The sequence below is a fragment of the Salmo salar genome, chromosome 03 (genome assembly GCF_965601325.2).
Source record: "Salmo salar chromosome 03, fSalSal1, whole genome shotgun sequence".
Taxonomy (NCBI): Eukaryota; Metazoa; Chordata; class Actinopteri; order Salmoniformes; family Salmonidae; genus Salmo; species Salmo salar.
Window position 1 is genome coordinate 16,552,501 of NC_138293.1, and position 18,661 is coordinate 16,571,161.

The 18,661-nt window shown below is 43.5% G+C and overlaps 1 protein-coding gene across 3 annotated transcripts in view; it reads left to right on the forward strand.

The window, feature by feature from the left end:
• LOC106599042 (SPRY domain-containing SOCS box protein 4) overlaps positions 1–18,335 on the forward strand; it is a 135,922-nt gene extending 117,587 nt beyond the window's left edge. For all 3 annotated transcript variants that reach the window (XM_014190096.3, XM_014190097.3, XM_045714548.2), the window contains one exon: positions 17,002–18,335. In XM_014190096.3, coding sequence (XP_014045571.1) covers positions 17,002–17,129 — 128 coding nt within the window. In that variant the 3' untranslated portion in view covers positions 17,130–18,335. The remainder of the gene's footprint in view (positions 1–17,001) is intronic.
• Positions 18,336–18,661: the final 326 nt, after the last annotated feature.

Consider the following 18,661-nt stretch of genomic DNA (forward strand, 5'->3'; position numbering starts at 1 on the left):
TTGCGTCTGTAAATATCCCAATGGCAGAACTGGGAAGCTGGTCAAATATTAACTCAGCCAGTAATTTGGTCTTGCGGCAGTGTGTGTGCCCGTTTACAGTTTTATTTGCACTTGTGTGTGTTTATCAGCAAGTGTCTATATGTCTGTCTGTGTGTGTTTGTAGACATGTCTTCTCATAAATCATTCCTGAGACATTAAATCCATAACAAACTGCCTTCAAGGTGACCCTGCTAAATTAGACCCAGAGGAGGACGAGCAACTCCATTATCATTTTTATATTGTCACATACACTGTTTAGGAAATGTGTTGTTTTACAGGGTCAGCCATAGTAGTTCAGTGCCCCTGGGACAAATTGGGGTTAAGTGCCTTGCTCAAGGGCATATCGTCCGATTTTTCACCTTGTCTGCTCGGGTATTCGAACCAGCGACCCTTCAGGTACTGGCCTAACGCTCTAACCGCTAGGCTACCTGCCGCCCCATTAATTGCAATGTCAAAAAGTAATCATTGAACACCCTGATGCGGCCAATTTGGTATTATCATTCTGTAGGTCATGATAAATGTGTTTACTGTATGTGCATTGAATGAAAAAGGCATGGAATTGGATGCTTTGGAATAACGTGACGCTTGGGTGTTTTTCCACGCTAATCGCTAATGGTAGCCTCGGGGGAGAACGTGTGTGTCTCTTCACAGTACTGTACTGTGTATGTAGGAAAGCCAGTATTAGCAGACTGAGGCGATTCTATGACCTTGGGAAGGAGGAAGAGAAGAAGAAGAGGGAGAGGACTTCATTCTTGTTAACAGCGCCTCTCCTTCCTAAGGCGGCTGAAGAAATTTGGCATGCCATCCTGGGTCCTCTCTAAATACTACCGTTGCACCATCGAGAGCATCCTGACCGGTTGCTCCGTCCATGACCGCAAGGCCCTCCAGCGGGTGGTGAAGACGGCCCACTACGTCACTGGGACCATGTTCCCACCCATCCAGGAGATCTACTTGAAACGGTGACTGAAGAAGTCCCGCAGCATCGTCAAGGACTCACACACACACACCAGCCACGAACTGTTCACTCCGCTACTGTCTCTGAGCCTATCTACAAGCTATCAGACTGCTGAACACTTAAACTGGACTGACCACCTGCACTCTCCGCATCTTAACACACATGCACTCTCTCTCTCACACACACACACACACACACACACACACACACACACACACACCACAACTGCTGCTATCTGTCTTTGTGCCAGTTTGTTCAACGCACACACACCCGATACACTCACTTAACACCCGATACACACAGTGGAAAACCTCCCATCTCTATAGAGCTGCTGCCTATACTGTCTGACAAAATTACTATTTTAGTAGTTCCATCCCTCTCCATCCCACTCCATCCCTCTCCATCCCTCTCTATTCTCTCCGTCTCCAGGCCGGACAGTAGGCGCACAATTAATTATGGTCATTGTAGTTAATTACCACATTTTCTACGCTAAACAACTGTAATATATATATATATATATAAATAAAAGTATATGGACCCCCCTTCAAATTTGTGGATTTGGCTATTTCAGCCACACCCGTTGCTGACAGGTGTATTAACTCGAGCACACAGCCATGCAATCTCCATAGACACATATTGGCAGTAGAATAGCCTTACTGAAGAGCTCAGTGACTTAACGTGGCACCGTCATAGGATGCCACCTTTCCGATAAGTCAGTTCGTCAAATTTCTGTTTCTGTGCTGTTATGGTGAAGTGGAAGCATCTAGGAGCAATAACAGCTCAACCGCGAAGTGGACCACCAAGTGCTGAAGCTTGTAAAAATCGTCTGTCCTCAGTTGCAACACTCACTACCGAGTTCCAAACTGCTTCTGGAAGCAACCTCCGCACAAGAACTGTTCGTTGGGAGCTTCATAAAATGGGTTTCCATGGCCGAGCAGCCTCACATAAGCCTAAGATCACCATGAGCAATGCCAAGCGTCGGCTGGAGTGGTGTAAAGCTCGCCGTTATTAGAATCTGGAGCAGTGGAAACACGTTCTCTGGAGGGATGAATCACGTTTCACCATCTGGCAGTCCAACAGACTAATCTGGGTTTGGCAAATGCCAGGAGAATGCTACCTGCCCGAATGCATAGTGCCAACTGTAAAGTTTGGTGGAGGAGGAATACTGGTCTGGGGTTGTTTTTAATGGTTCAGACTAGGCCCCTTAGTTCCAGTGAAGGGAAATCTTAACGCTACAGCATACAATGACATTCTAGACGATTCTGTGCTTCCAACTTTGTGGCAACAGTTTGGGGAAAGCCCTTTCCTGTTTCAGCATGACTATTTTATTTTATTTTATTTCACCTTTATTTAACCAGGTAGGCTAGTTGAGAACAAGTTCTCATTTGCAACTGTGACCTGGCCAAGATAAAGCATAGCAATTCGACACATACAACAACACAGAGTTACACATGGAATAAACAAAACATACAGTCAATAATACAGTAGAACAAAAGAAAACAAAAGTCTATTTACAGTGAGTGCAAATTAGGTAAGTTAAGGCAATAAATAGGCCACGGTGGTGAAGTAATTACAATATAGCAATTAAACACTGGAATGGTAGATGTGCAGAAGATGAATGTGCAAGTAGAGATACTGGGGTGCAAAGGAGTGGATATAGATACTTTTGTACCTGTTTCCTCCAGCATCTTCACAAGGTCCTTTGCTGTTGTTCTGGGATTGATTTGTACTTGCGTACTATTGTTTGTACAGATGAACGTGGTACCTTCATGCGTTTGGAAATTGCTCCCAAGGATGAACCAGACTTGTAGAGGTCTACAATTCTTTGGCTGAGTTCTTTTGATTTTCCCATGATGTCAAGCAAATAGGCACTGAATTTGAAGGTGGGCCTTCAAATCCATCCACAGGTACACCTCCAATTGACTCAAATGATGTCAATTAGCCTATCAGAAGCTTCTAAAGCCATGACATAATTTTTTGGATTTTTCCAAGCTGTTTAAAGGCACAGTCAACTTAGTGTATGTAAACTTCTGACCCACTGGAATTGTGATATAAGTGAAATAATCTGTCTGAAAAATTACTTGTGTCATGCACAAAGTAGATGTACTAACCGACTTGCCAAAACTATAGTTTGTCAACAAGTAATTAGTGGAGTGGTTGAAAAACTAGTTATAATGACTCCAACCTAAGTGTATGTAAACTTCTGACTTCAACTGTATTTAGGCGGCAGGTAGCCTAGTGGTTAGAGCGTTGGGCCAGTAACTGAAAGGTTGCTAGATTGAATCCCTGAGCTGACAAGGTAAAAATCTGTCGTTCTGCCCCTAAACAAGGCAGTTAACCCACTGTTCCTAAGCCGTCATTGTAAGGTTAAATTAAACAAATATTTGTTTCTAGGGCACAACATGTGATTCGAAAGTAGCTAGAATTCATATAATGCTCCTAAATTTCATGTGGCGCTCCTAACTTTTTTAAGGTGGGAGCATCAGTGCTACTGTACCAATGGAGAATGTTCATTTAGAGCCATGGCTGCATCAGCACTTTGCCCTGGCTGCCTCTAAAGGGACAGACAATAAATTCACCATGAACCACTGTCCAGTAGATGTCATTAAGGGGTGTCATGTCATATAGCGCTCCACCATTAGATGTGGCTCCCCTCCCACTACTGTAGGTGTGGTCTAATAAACGAGCTACAGTAGGCGTGGCCTGATAAACGAGCTAGCTGCTAAATCTGACTCGCCTCATCAGTTTGCCAGCTCACATTAATAGATTAATAGATGCTGCTATGTTACAAAAGAATGCCTTCGTGAGTCACCCACTAAGGGTATCTTGAGTACTTATGTACTGTAATTGTGACGCTAATTGATGGCATCGTCATCATACCTGGCCAAATGAATAGTTAATGACTATAGGGTGATGTGTAATGAGGGGAGATTTTCTTATAATTTGTCATCTGTGGAACCAAGTGATGGCAGTGTAATAGCAATGTGTTTTCATGGGTCTTGTGAGGAAGTGCAGTCAATCTGGAGCTAATTTCTACAACTTTGAATCCCCCAGCACTTGTGCAGTTCTCCCACCCCTTAATTTGATTTTAAGTTGTCTGATGAGTCTCTCCTTTTGATGAATTCTATGATCCATACTTTCATTAATCAAAGACTAGCTACACTAATAATCACTCATAACTTGATCATAACTTGATTAAGAAATACTTTGATTTTATCTGAAATTCTTTGTTTAGATTATCTGCCTTTTTACAAGTTTTTTTCTGGAACCTTCTACCGGGCTGTTCATAGCTGTTCTATAAAATCCAGTGCTCCACCAAGGAGCGTTCTAGAACCATCCAGTGGTCCACCAAGGAGCGTTCTAGAACCATCCAGTGCTCCACCAAGGAGCGTTCTAGAACCATCCAGTGCTCCACCAAGGAGCGTTCTAGAACCATCCAGTGCTCCACCAAGGAGCGTTCTAGAACCATCCAGTGCTCCACCAAGGAGCGTTCTAGAACCATCTAGTGCTCCACCAAGGAGCGTTCTAGAACCATCTAGTGCTCCACCAAGGAGCGTTCTAGAATCATCCAGTGCTCCACCAAGGAGCATTCTAGAACCATCCAGTGCTCCACCAAGGAGCGTTCTAGAACCATCCAGTGCTACACCAAGGAGAGTTCTTAGTTCTACGGGTGACTCCGTCTTCCCTAAGCTCCCGAGACCGGCGCTGCTTTAGAAAAGTCCCCAGGTTACAGAGCACTAAAGAGCTCAAATTAATTGGATTCACTCCGAAAGGGACCACTTTGATATGTTCAGTCCCTCGGTTTGTCAATCAGGCTCCAGGAATTGCTCAAGCAATAATTATAATAATGAAGCCAAACAATCCAATCCTTCCCCCTCCCTCAAATAGTTATTTTTCTCTGCAGAAGAACAAATTATAATTTTTTTCCCCAGCTAATGGGCCAGACAGTGGATGTCATAGATGAAGTCTGTCAGACGCAGGAACGAGTGCATCCCTCAAACAGATGGAGTGAAGTCTACTGTCTAAAGGTCTGCACTCTCTCTGAACAGTCTGCCAGGAGTATTTGGAAGTTTCGAAGACTTTACTCTAGAGAACAATTAGCCTCAATAACTGGCTGAAGACTTTTTCTTTAACAATGCTCCATTGTTGACTGTAGAATAGTGGTCCACGGCTCCGGACGGTCCTCAAGGGCCGCAGCGTCTGCTAGTTTTCATCCTTTTCTGTTATGCCTGAGTGACCAAGTCGGTAGACACTAGCCAAACAATAACAGTCTTTAATCATATACGCTCCAGGGAGAAATTAAACCAGCAGGACTGTGGCCCATCGAAGAGTTGTGCACTGCTGCCTTAACAAGACAACGTCAAATTGGTTTAAGCAGAAGCAGACTGTCAACGAAGCTCTAGGGTACAGTGACATTGTAGCATGTTAATCTGTCCTTCACTAAGCCTCCTCGCTTCAGGTAAGACCAGGGCTTAAACCACACACCAAGCAATGGAGGCTCCTCAGAGGAGAAAGGGGGGCACCGACCGCCCCTGACACCAAGCCTTGTGTACGTGATAAGCGTAAGGATAAACAGTGCCTTGCAATGGTATTCAGACCCCTTGCATATCTCCAACTGTTATTGTGTTACAAAGTGGGATTAAAATGGATTTAATTTGTTCGTGGTCTACACACAATACTCCTATGTCAAAGTGGAAGAAAAATTATATATATTTTTTAAAGTGTGTTAACGTTTAGAACAAGACTCCCAGCTAGAAGATAGGCCTTACTACTGTCAATAGGCGCTAAAGGTAGTGTATATATAACTAAAATATAGTTGTTGCATAAGTATTCAGCTAACTGAGTCAATACATGTAAGAAACACCTTTGGCGTCGATGTAAAGCTGAGTGTCTTCTTGGGTAGGTCTATAAGAGCTTCCACACCTGGATTGTGCATTTTTTGCCCATTTTATTATTTTCAAAATTCTTCAAGCTCTGTCAAGATGTTGGGGATCAAGGCTAGACAGCAATTTCAAGCAGATTTAAGTCAACAATGTAACTTGTCCACTCAGGAACATTCACAGTCTTTTTGGTAAGCAGCTCCAGTGTAGATTGTGCCTTGTGTTGTATGTTATTGTCCTGCTGAAAGGTGAATTCATCTCCCAGTGTCTGGTGTAATGCAGACTGAAGCAGGTTTTCCTCTAGGATTTTGCCAGTGTTTAGCTCCATCCCGTTTATTTTTATCCTGAGAAACTCCACAGTATTTGCCAACGTCAAGCATACCCATACCATGATGCAGTCACCCCATGCTTGAAAATAAGGAGGCAGTTACTCAGTGTTGTTTGATTTGCCCCAAACAGAAGGCTTTGCATTTAGGACAAAAAGTGTGTTCCTTTGCTGTGTTTTTTGTTCTTCAGTATTAATTTAGTGCCTTGTTACATACAAGATGCAAGTTTTGGAAAAGGTTTATTCTGTATTTGTAATCTTCTTTTTACTTGTTAAATAACAAGTAAAAAGAAGATTACAAATACAGAATAAACCATTATTGTGGAGTCACTACAATGTAACACACCCTAACCCACTTTGTAACACAATAACATGTGAATAAATCTAAGGGGGCTGAGTACTTTTGCAAGGGAACCATATGGAACATCTTAGGATGTATAGATCCTGATTTTCACACTGGTCCAATTTCTGTCCATTTTCAGAAGAAATTACAGCTGAAAGACAATAAGAGCAAAGCGCCAAACCAAGGACATGGAGAACTATTCAGATCCTCTAACGAAAATAGAAATTCATTGTTAACAAGTGTAAAGGCATAGTCTTGCCCACACTGTTGCAGTGCGTCTGAAATGCTTTTAAGGTTTGGAAGAAGTAGGAGAATACCCAGTCTTTATACCCTCAGAGCTAGCACGACAGAGGAGCCTCAATTGGCTAGGGTCTTGACAAATGGTAGGTCTAATGTACCATTTGAAAACTGATTGCACTCTACAGTGCTACACTGAGGACAACATCGAGAAACGTTGTTCCAATACACCATTGAAATGCCTGATTCTAATCATCAAGCGGTTTTTCAGCTGAATCTGGAGTGTAAGTGCTGCTCTTGAGCAAAAGCCTGCACACACTATATTTTCATGGCCAGTGTTTTTGACTACGGTATACTGTATAGACTTAGTAGGCAGGTTTTAGAAAGTGCCTCAGTGTTCCTTAAAAAAAGGCATTCTATGAGTGTCGAGTCAAACGTTTCTGTGTCTATCTTTTTGTCGTAGCTGAGTAAGGCTGCTCGCTGCTGGTGTGCTTTCATAAGCACATTCAACTTTCTGCGCTCACTTTAATTCTCTCCAAGAGACTCGTTCGTTCGTTCGTGCGTGCGTGCGTGCGTGCGTGCGCACACACAAACAGACAGACACACACACACACACACACACACACACACACACACACACACACACACACACACACACACACACACACACAGCTATGTCTTACTGTACTTGATGACTTTTTGGGGACCAACAACCTAACCCTAACCTTAACCCTAACTCTAACCTTAACTCCTAAACCTAATCCCTAACCCTAATCCTAATTCTAACCCTAACCCTGACCCTAAACCTAACCCCTAAGCCTAAAATAGAGAAGACTGGCAAAATGTCCTCATTTCTCTGAATTTCAGTTGGTTTACTATTGTTGTGAGGTACTCACAAGTATAGTAAAATGTGTACACACACACACAACACTCATTACCTGGGGGCAGCAGCAAAGCCATTTTAGCACCCGTCTTTATTCTGTTGTCTAAATAATGATAATGAGGGTCTTGTTATTTTATAGGCTTTGCGATTCTGGTCAAGTCCAGTAGCAACCTGACACAGTGTACAGAGCTGGTTCTCATGTTCACACTCCCTGTGGTGTGCGTGTGCACCAAGGTTATTATAGTGTTTATTACATTACATATTACATTTCTATTTAGTTTTTCTATAATTTAGTTTCAATTTTAGTGTTTGGTGTTTGTGACAGAAAGTGGCCTTATCAACGGGAGGCTAGCAGTCAGCTTGTTTTCATCCTGAAATTCTTTGCAGGTGCTGTTAGATTAATTTTGAGGTTGGTTGGGTTTTTCTTATTTATCTCTGTTCCACACACACTGCCATCTTCTGACAATTGCTTTTTTCCTTTTCAGCAATGTACTTAACAGAATCCCATATGGGGGCTTTCCCATTTACGACCAACCACTGTTGATGTTGGGTTTGATGTCGCCATTCTTCACGCCTTTGGTTCACGATCATGCTCCACGCTCGCCCTCGGATTTCTTCCCTTTTGGCAACTGATAGCTAGTTATAGTGATGCACAAGCTAGGCTTATATGAAACATCGCCATCTATTGGCAGCATTTACCCTCCAGATTCAGAAGCTCGAAAACCCCATTAGAAAAAAAAGCTTGAAAACCCCATTAGATTTTTGCCCAAAGTTTAGAATGGGAAAAAAAGTTAAACTAAACAATATTTATGATGGTTTTTATTTTGTTGTTGTTAGTTTTGCTGTCAAAGATAACAGTTTTAGTATAGCGGCAGATAGCCTGGCGGGTAGGAGCGTTGGGCCACTGGATCAAATCCCCGAGCTGACAAGGTAAAAATCAGTCGTTCTGTCCCTGAGCAAGGCAGTTAACCCGCTGTTCCCCGGGCGCCGATGTCGATTAACACAGCCCCCCGCACCTCTCTGATTCAGAGGGGTTGGGTTAAATGTGGAAGACACATTTCAGTTGAATGCATTCAGTTGTAAAATTAACTAGGTATCCCCATTCCCTAATTTTTGTTTTTCCAAAGTTTTTCTTAATTTTATTTGACCAAATCGTTTTTCTCCAATTTTAGTTTTTAATTTCGTTTCAGTTTTGGTTTACTATAATAACCTTGTTGTGCGTGCGACCGTGTGTAATGTAGTGCTTTACTCACCCATTGTAATTGATAGCGTGTATCCTCTATTCACTAGAATATTCATGTTGGTTGAACCCATCTAGTCTCGCCCTCTATAATGTCATGCATTTGCTTTCTATTATTTGATACAGTTAACTGACAAAATCAAGGAAACACTTGAGTAAATCAGGGATACAAGGTATATTGAAAGCAAGTGCTTCCACACAGGTGTGGTTCCTGAGTTAAGCACTTAACATCATCATGCTTAGGGTCATGTACAGTTGAAGTCGGAAGTTTACATACACTTAGGTTGGAGTCATTAAAACACATTTTTCAACCACTCCACAAATTTCTTGTTAACAATCTATAGTTTTGGCAAGTTGGTTAGGACATCTACATTGTGATTACACAAGTCATTTTTCCAACAATTGTTTACAGACAGACTATTTCACTTATAATTCACTTTATCACAATTCCAATGGGTCAGAGGTTTACATACACTAAGTTGACTGTGCCTTTAAACAGCTTGGAAAATTTCAGAAAAGTATGTGATGGCTTTAGAAGCTTCTGATAGGCTAATTGACATCATTTGAGTCAATTGGAAGTGTACATGTGGCTGTATTTCAAGGCCTACCTTCAAACTCAGTGCCTCTTTGCTTGACATCATGGGAAACTCAAAAGAAATCAGCCAAGACCTCAGAAATAAAATTGTAGACCTCTACAAGTCTGGTTCACCCTTGGGAGCAATTTCCAAATGCCTGAAGGTACCACGTTCATCTGTACAAACAATAGTAAGCAAGTATAAACACCATGGGACCACGCAGCCGTCATACTGCTCAGGAACGAGACGCGTTCTGTCTCCTAGAGATGAACGTACTTTGGTGCGAAAAGTGCAAATCAATCCCAGAACAACAGCAAAGGACCTTGTGAAGATGCTGGAGGAAACAGGTACAAAGTATCTATACTCACAGTAAAACGAGTCCTACATCAACAAACCTGAAAGGCCGCTCAGCAAGGGAGAAGCCACAGGTCCAAAACCGCCATAAAAAAGGCAGACTACGGTTTGCAACTGCACATGGGGACAAAGATTGTACTTTTTGGAGAAATGTCCTCTTGTCTGATGAAACAAAAATAGAACTGTTTGGCCATAATGACCATCTTTATGTTTGGAGGAAAAAGGGGGAGGCTTGCAAGCCGAAGAACACCATCCCAACTGTGAAGCACGGGGGTGGCAGCATCATGTTGTGGGGGTGCTTTGCTGCAGGAGGGACTGGTGCACATCACAAAATAGATGGCATCATGAGGCAGGAAAATTACGTAGATATATTGAAGCAACATCTCAAGACATCAGTCAGGAAGTTAAAGCTTGGTCGCAAATGGGTCTTCCAAATGGACAATGACCCCAAGCATACTTCCAAAGTTGTGGCAAAATGGCTTAAGGACATCAAAGTCAAGGTATTGGAGTGGCCATCACAAAGCCCTGAACTCAATCCAATAGAACATTTGTGGGCAGAACTGAAAAAGTGTGTGCGAGCAAGGAGGCCTACAAACCTGACTCAGTTACACCAGCTCTGTCAGGGGGAATGGGCCAAAATTCACCCAACTTATTGTGGGAAGCATGTGGAAGGCTACCTGAAATGTTTGACCCAAGTTAAACAATTTAAAGGCAATGCTACCAAATACTAATTGAGTGCATGTAAACTTCTGACCCACTGGGAATGTAATGAAATAAATAAAAGCTGAAATAAATAATTCTCTCTACTATTTTTCTGACATTTCACATACTTAAAATAAAGTGGTGATCCTAACTGACCTAAGACAGGGATTTTTTACTAGAATTGAATGTCAAGAATTGTGAAAAACTGAGTATAAATGTGGCTAAGGTGTATGTAAACTTCGTACTTCAACTGTATATAAATATATAAATGGCCCAGTTGCCCATTATTTTGGCTACCATGGCTAGAAGAAGAGAGATGTCAGTGACTTTGAAACAGGGGTCTCAAAGGACCATAGGGGGGTTAAAATGTGTGTTTGTGTGTCTCAGTCACCAGATTTAAAACCAATTGAACACTTATGGGAGATTCTGGAGCGGCACCTGAGACAGCATTATCCACCACCATCAGCAAAACACCAAATTATGGAATTGCTTGTAGAAGATTGCGTTGCATCCCTCCAATAGAGTTCCAGACACTTGTTGAATCTATGCCAAGGTGCATTGAATCTGTTCTGATGGCTCTTGGTGGCCCATAAGACGCTATGTTGGTGTTTATTTTGTTGTGGCAGTTACCTGCAAGTGCACTACTCCTAATAGCCGTGAAATAGAGCGAGGATTTCTCAACAACTGCATATTGTGCTAGGATCACTGTGTGATGTTGTGATGGGAGTACTGTGTGATGTTGTGATGGGAGTACTGTGTGATGTTGTGATGGGAGTACTGTGTGATGTTGTGATGGGAGTACTGTGTGATGTTGTGATGGGAGTACTGTGTGATGTGATGGGAGCACTGTGGGTTGTCGTGATGGGAGTACTGTGTGATGTTGTGATGGGAGTACTGTGTGATGTTGTGATGGGAGTACTGTGTGATGTTGTGATGGGAGTACTGTGTGATGTTGTGATGGGAGTACTGTGTGATGTTGTGATGGGAGTACTGTGGGTTGTTGTGATGGGAGTGCTGTGTGTTGTGATAAGAGCGCTGTGTGTTGTGATAAGAGCGCTGTGTGTTGTGATAAGAGCGCTGTGGGTTGTTATGATGGGAGTACTGTGTGATGTTGTGATGGGAGTACTGTGGATTGTCAGTCTCCTCCAATAACGCCATAGCTATCCAGGTCTAATGTTAGGAAAGGTTACCTCAATGTTATAACTGTCATTTCCCTTGACTTGATTCAATTTGGGAATTAGTCATTTCGGCGAACTCTGAGACAGACGTGAAATGTGTTGTATTTAGTACAGGGGTAGTGTTGTAAATGTGTTGTATTTAGTACAGGGGTAGTGTTGTAAATGTGTTGTATTTAGTACAGGGGTAGTGTTGTAAATGTGTTGTATTTAGTACAGGGGTAGTGTTGTAAATGTGTTGTATTTAGTACAGGGGTAGTGTTGTAAATGTGTTGTATTTAGTACAGGGGTAGTGTTGTAAATGTGTTGTATTTAGTACAGGGGTAGACAACTAGATTCAGTTGCGGGATGATTTTTGGGCTGAACATAATTATAATAATTAGTACACTGCAAATTGACCATAACCACACCCACAAATAGATTCTATTTGAAAATAGCTATAAAAATATATATACAAATATTTGTGAACAGATTTCCTAAATGAAACTCATTTTAGCTATTACTGATGATTTTTGTCTGATGCTGACCCCTGATCCAGTAAGTATTATCAGTTATCTGTTATCCATCTGAATTGTACTCATTGTTTCCCTATTTTAGTACAGTGGCCAACATATCAGTCTCTGGTTTCTTTGTCAAAGCTGTACTGTAGCACGACTCCGTCAAAGTGTTGCACGACTTATAATAAAGCGCCGTTGCGTCCCTCAGGAAACAGTGGGATGTCATCGTACAGCGGGCATCACTGCAATAGACTCCTCATGAGCTCTCTCTCTCTCTCTCTCTCTCTCCTCTCCTCTCCTCTCCTCTCCTCTCCTCTCCTCTCCTCTTCTCTTCTCTTCTCTTCTCTTCTCTTCTCTTCTCTTCTCTTCTCTTCTCTTCTCTTCTCTTCTCTTCTCTTCTCTTCTCTTCTCTTCCTCTTCTCTTCTCTTCTCTTCTCTTCTCTTCTCTTCTCTTCTCTTCTCTGTCCTGTCCTGTCCTGTCCTGTCCTGTCCTGTCCTGTCCTGTCCTGTCCTGTCCTGTCCTGTCCTGTCCTGTCCTGTCCTGTCCTGTCCTGTCCTGTCCTGTCCTGTCTGTCTTTGTGTATATATATGGATGAGTGCTCCTTGTCTTTGCACCTCGTTTCTGAGCATCCTCTATCCCTGGGCGAACCTTCGCTGGCAGTGATGGCAAGGGTCACAGAGTTTTGCAGGCAGGGACATGCCCACCTCCCATCCATCCACCCAACCGTGTGATGCAATTAAGCCAATCAAAGGTTTTGAATATGAGCTAATGGGCCAATCGGGGAGCAGTATGAGCTAACAAGCTCATGGCAAGGGTGAAATAAAGCATGTCATTTCTGTTAGTTAGATTACAAGGTTACTGTCCCAATACAATACCCAGCAAAAGCAGTGTTGCCATTACCAGCCCTTCTGGTTTGGCATAGAGTCCCGAATAATTAGCCTAAAACTAGAACAGGATGAGTACAAACAGTAAACCTATTCCGGGATATTTTTCTAACACCTGACTAAAATGAATACATGCAATGTGATCAATGTTAATCGACTCCCTCAATCTCCCTGATTTTTATTTCAGTAGAAGTTGGCAGCCCTATATGAAAGGGTCTCATAATTCACTAGCAACACTACCTTTCAACAAGACCTGCAGGAAATGAGCCAAACAGAACTGCGAAAATCACTCTGTCCTTTTTAGATTGGCATTGCAATTAGTTTCTCCAAAGGTGGCTCCACTCTACTAATAAGATGTCAACAAATATACATTTTCATTAGGTAATAGCTACCTGCCCTTGTCTCCTCCTTCACCCTACCAGTATGATAACACCCATTCTTTTCACATACTAGTAGTCCAGACTCCAGAAGGAAAGGAGACTGGTAAAGACATTGAAGAGTATTGGGATGCCACCCAACTTTTCTCCTATAATGATAGTCAAGAGTGAAAGGACACCAGTAAAGTTCTAAGATGGCGGATCAGGCGACGAGTGGCTAGTCTTCCTTTGCCTTCCGTCTTGCTAGCTTAACGTTCAATAGCTGGAAAATAAATGGGACAAACTGAAAGCATGTATATCCTACCAACGGGACATTAAAAACTGTAATATCTTATGTTTCACCAAGTCGTGGCTGAACGACGACATTAAGAAAATACAGCTGGTGGTTTATACACTCTATCGGCAGGACAGAACAGCAGCTTCTGGTAAGACACGGGCGGGGGCCTATGCATATGTGTAAACAACAGCTGTTGCTCGATATCTAAGGAAGTCTTGAGGTTTTGCTCACCTGAGGTAGAGTATCTCATAATAAGCTGTAGACCACACTATCTACCTAGAGAGTTTTCATTTGTATTTTTCGTAGCTGTCTACATACCACCACACACCGATGCTGGCACTAAGACCACACTCAGTAAGCTGTATACTGTCATAAGCAAACAAGAAAATGCTCACCCAGAGGCGGCGCTCCTAGTGGCTGGGGACTTTAATGCAGGGAAACTGAAATCAGTTTTACCTCATTTCTATCAGCATGTTAAATGTGCAACCAGAGGGGAAAAAATTCTAGACCACCTTTACTCCATACACAGAGACGCATACAAAGCTTTCCCTCGCCCTCCATCTGGCAAATCTGACCATAATTCTATCCTCCTGATTTCTGCTTACAAGCAAAAATGTAAGCAAGAAGCACCAGTGACTCTGTCTATAAAAGTGGTGAAATGAAGCAGATGCTAAACTACAGGACTGTTTTGCTAACACAGACTGGAATATGTTCCCGGGATTCTTCCGATGGCATTGAGGAGTACACCACATCAGTCACTGGCTTTATCAATAAGTGCATTGAGGACGTCGTCCCCACAGTGACTGTATGTACATACCAGAAACCATGGATTACAGGCAACATCCGCACTGAGCTAAAGGGCAGAGCTGCCGCTTTCAAGGAGCGAGACGCTAACCCGGAAGCTTATGAGAAATCCCGCTATGCCCTCAGACGAACCATCAAACAGGCAAAGCATCAATACAGGACCAAGATTCAATCGCACTACACTGGCTCTGATGCTCGTCGGATGTGGCAGGGCTTGCAAACTATTACAGACTACGAAGGGAAGCACAGCTAAGAGCTGCCCAGTGACATGAGCCTACCAGACGAGCGAAATAACTTCTATGCTCACTTCGAGGCAAATAACACTGAAACGGGCATGAGAGCATCAGCTGTTCCGAACGACTGTGTGATCACACTCTATGCAGCCGATGTGAGTAAGACCTTTAAACAGGTCAACATTCACAAGGCCGCAGGGCCAGACTGATTACCAGGACGTGTATTCCGAGCATGCGCTGACCAACTGGCAAGTATCTTCACTGACATTTTCTGTGATACCAACATGTTTCAAGCAGACCACCATATAGTCCCTGTGCCCAACAACACTAAGGTAACCTGCCTAAATGACTACCAACCCATAGCACTCATGTCTGTAGCCATGAAATGCTTTGAAAGGCTGGTCACATCAACACCATTATCCCAGAAATCCTAAACTCACTCCAATTTGCATACCGCACCAACAAATCCACAGATGATGCAATCTCTATTGCACACCACACTGCCCTTTCCCACCTGGACAAAAGGAACACATATGTGAGAATGCTGTTCATTGATTACAGCTCTGTGTTCAACACCGTAGTGCCCTTAAAGCTCATCACTAAGCTAAGGACCCTGGGACTAAACACCTCCCTCTGCAACTGAATCCTGGACTTCCTGACGGGCCGCCCCCAGGTGGTAAGGGTAGGTAACAACACATCCTCCACGCTAATCCTCAACACGGGGGCCCCTCAGGGGTGTGTGCTCAGTCCCCTCCTGTACTCGCTGTTCACTCATGACTGCATTGCCAGGCACGACTCCAACACCATCATTAAGTTTGCTGACGACACAACAGTGGTAGGCCTGATCACCGACAACAATGAGACAGCCTATAGGGAGGAGGTCAGAGACCTGACCATGTGGTATAAGGACAACAATCTCTCCCTCAACGTGATCAAGACAAATGAGACGATTGTGGACTACAGGAAAAGGAGTACTGAGCATGTCCCCATTCTCATCGATGGGGCTGTAGGGGAGCAGGTTTAGAGCATCAAGTTCCTTGGCGTCTACATCACCAACAAACTACCATGGTCCAAGCAGTCTTGAAGAGGGCACAACAAAACCTATTCCCCCTCAGGAGACTGAAAAGATTTGGCATGGGTCCTCAGATCCTCAAAAGGTTCTACAGCTGCACCATCGAGAGCATCCTGACGGGTTGCATCACTTCCTGGTATGGCAACTGCTTGGCCCCGGTGACATACTGGCACTACCCTCTGTAGTGCCTTGCGCTCAGAGGCCAAGCTTTCTGTCATCCAGGACCTCTATACCAAAGACTCCAGCCACCCTAGTCATAGACTGTTCTCTCTACTACCACACGGCAAGCGGTACCAGAGCGCCAAGTCTAGGTCCAAGAGGCATCTAAACAGCTTCTACCCCCAAGCCATAAGACTGCTGAACAGCTAATCAAATGCCTACCCAGACTATTGCATTCCCCCCCCCCCCCCCCACGCTGCTGCTACTCTCTGTTATTATCTATGCATAGTCACTTTAAAAACTCTACCTACATGTACATTTTTATCTCAGTTACCTCGACTAACCGGTGCCCCCTAACATTGACTCTGTACCGGTACCCCTGTATATAGCCCCGCTATTGTTATTTTCTGCTGCTCTTTAATTATTTGTTATTCTTATCTCTTACTCTTTTTTTGTGGTATTTTTTTAAAACTGCATTGTTGGTTAGGGGCTTGTAAGTAAGCATTTCACTGTAAGGTCTACACCTGTTGTATTCGGCGCATGTGACAAATACAATTTGATTTGAACGTGGTCAGAGAGACTTGTTTCTACTGTAGATGTTGGTCATGTCTTTATGGGAAACGGGTATAGGCAGATGGGAGACGATAGTGTCATTCTACCAGGCTGTGAAACGGAGCAGGCACTTAAGGTGATATGAAATATTTAGAGGGGAGCATCAGCTGGGGAGTGGGTGGGAGAGGAGGGGAATTACAACAACGCTAGCACGCTCTCTTGTGCATAGTCAAACACGTACACATTAACACAGATGCATTCACATGCATGCACTGTTCTGATCCACATGTGCAAGGGAACACATAACCACCCACACACTCACTGTCAGAGATCCTCTTCCCTTGTCACACACATTGAAAAGTTAATTCTGTATTTTGCTAACTTTTTACCTTGTGAAAACCTCCAACTAACCTTTCCTCTTCTCTTCCTGGTTATAGCGGAGCCCCTCCCCCTGATGGACCTGTGTCGTCGGGCCGCCCGGGTCGCATTGGGCCGAGAGCGCCTCCAGGAGATAGAGACCCTGCCCTTACCACAGTCTCTCAAAAATTACCTCCAGTACCAATGACCAGAACCGTACCGCCTGACCAGACCCGTACCAATGACCAGACCAGTACCGCACACCACCAACTGGGACCATCCGGACGGAATCCATGATGAACTAAGTGTAATGGAAGATGGAGAGAACGAGAGGGGGGTTGAATGAACGCCGGCAGACGACGGAAGAGGGATGTTTACACTGTGGGCTGTAGCTCTGCGATTAATGGATGGACACGAGTTCAGAATTTTGACCGGAGGATGATGGATACTCGAGTTTCGGGGTTTTGACCCATTTTGGACTTTTTTAATGATTGATGGCTGTAGCTCTCTTCCAATGAAGACCCTATTTGACAGAATGGTATGGTCCACAGTCACTTTGAAGTATGGCAATAAGTGGTGGTTTTAGGAGGCTACCTGCTGGTTGGAGTGAAAACTGCGCCTAGAAAGCACACCAACTATCCCGGGAGGCTTTTGAACTCAGATCACTGCTACTGGATAAACTATACTCAAGGTCTCCTACCATGTCAGTCCAATCAGCAGACAGACACAGGACATTTCTACAGGGCTCAAATGTGTTTGAATCCATTTTGAGTTCAACGGGCCTGAAGCCCACTGGTACCATACAATATCTTCCCCGCTATGTTAAAGGACCCATTAAAGGACTATGCCAGTTCTAGTCTTACTAGATCTAGGCAAACCTAGTTTTTCTGGATCTACATCAAGCAATGCAAGGGGAAACTGTAGGACACTACTACATGAACAATGGCACAGCAGCCATTTGGGGAGGGGGGTGGGTTCAAGGATGGTTATGGATGACCACACACACACCTAGCAATCATTTCTTTTCTCAAATGCTTGAGTCACTTTTGTTACTTCTAAGTTTGTACCCTATATTTTATAGTGAGTGTGGATTATAATTTTGATGACGATGATGATATGATGTTATTTATTTGTCATGAGGTAGTTCCTTTTTAAATTGATCATGATGGTTACGTTCAGGTAAATATACTACACCAATATGGGAGATGATGATCAGCTCTGTCACCCTAAGGCTTTTCTTAACAGGATGCTGCTTTTATTATTATTATTATGATATGATCGCTGATGGTTTTAATCTATATCTGCCTGCTGGGATGAGACACCAGGGTCATACTGGGGCACACAGTGGAATGTATGGACAGTGATGTCATTAGCAGATCTGAAATGTGAATAAAAGCAAAGTGAATGAAAAACATTTTCTGGGACGGTGATCTCTGTGGCACAAGGTTGGACTGCCAGCTGTGTGTTTGTTTAGGGAGGGTGGGGAAGGTGTGTGTGTGTGCGTGCTTGCCTTTCCAGGGAGGCAGATTTTTTTGCTGTGTTTTTTTTCTCCGTATGTTTACACTGTCAGTCACGCTCAAAGGAACCAGGGCATCCTCAAATCCAGCTGTGACAGTTTATGTAACCTCATCGACCCTCGACCTCAGCTGACTTAACTCCTTACCCCCGTTTATATCTGCACCCAGATCTCTCTTTCTCTACCTACCTCTCTCTACCTAACCTACCTCTCTCTTTATCTAC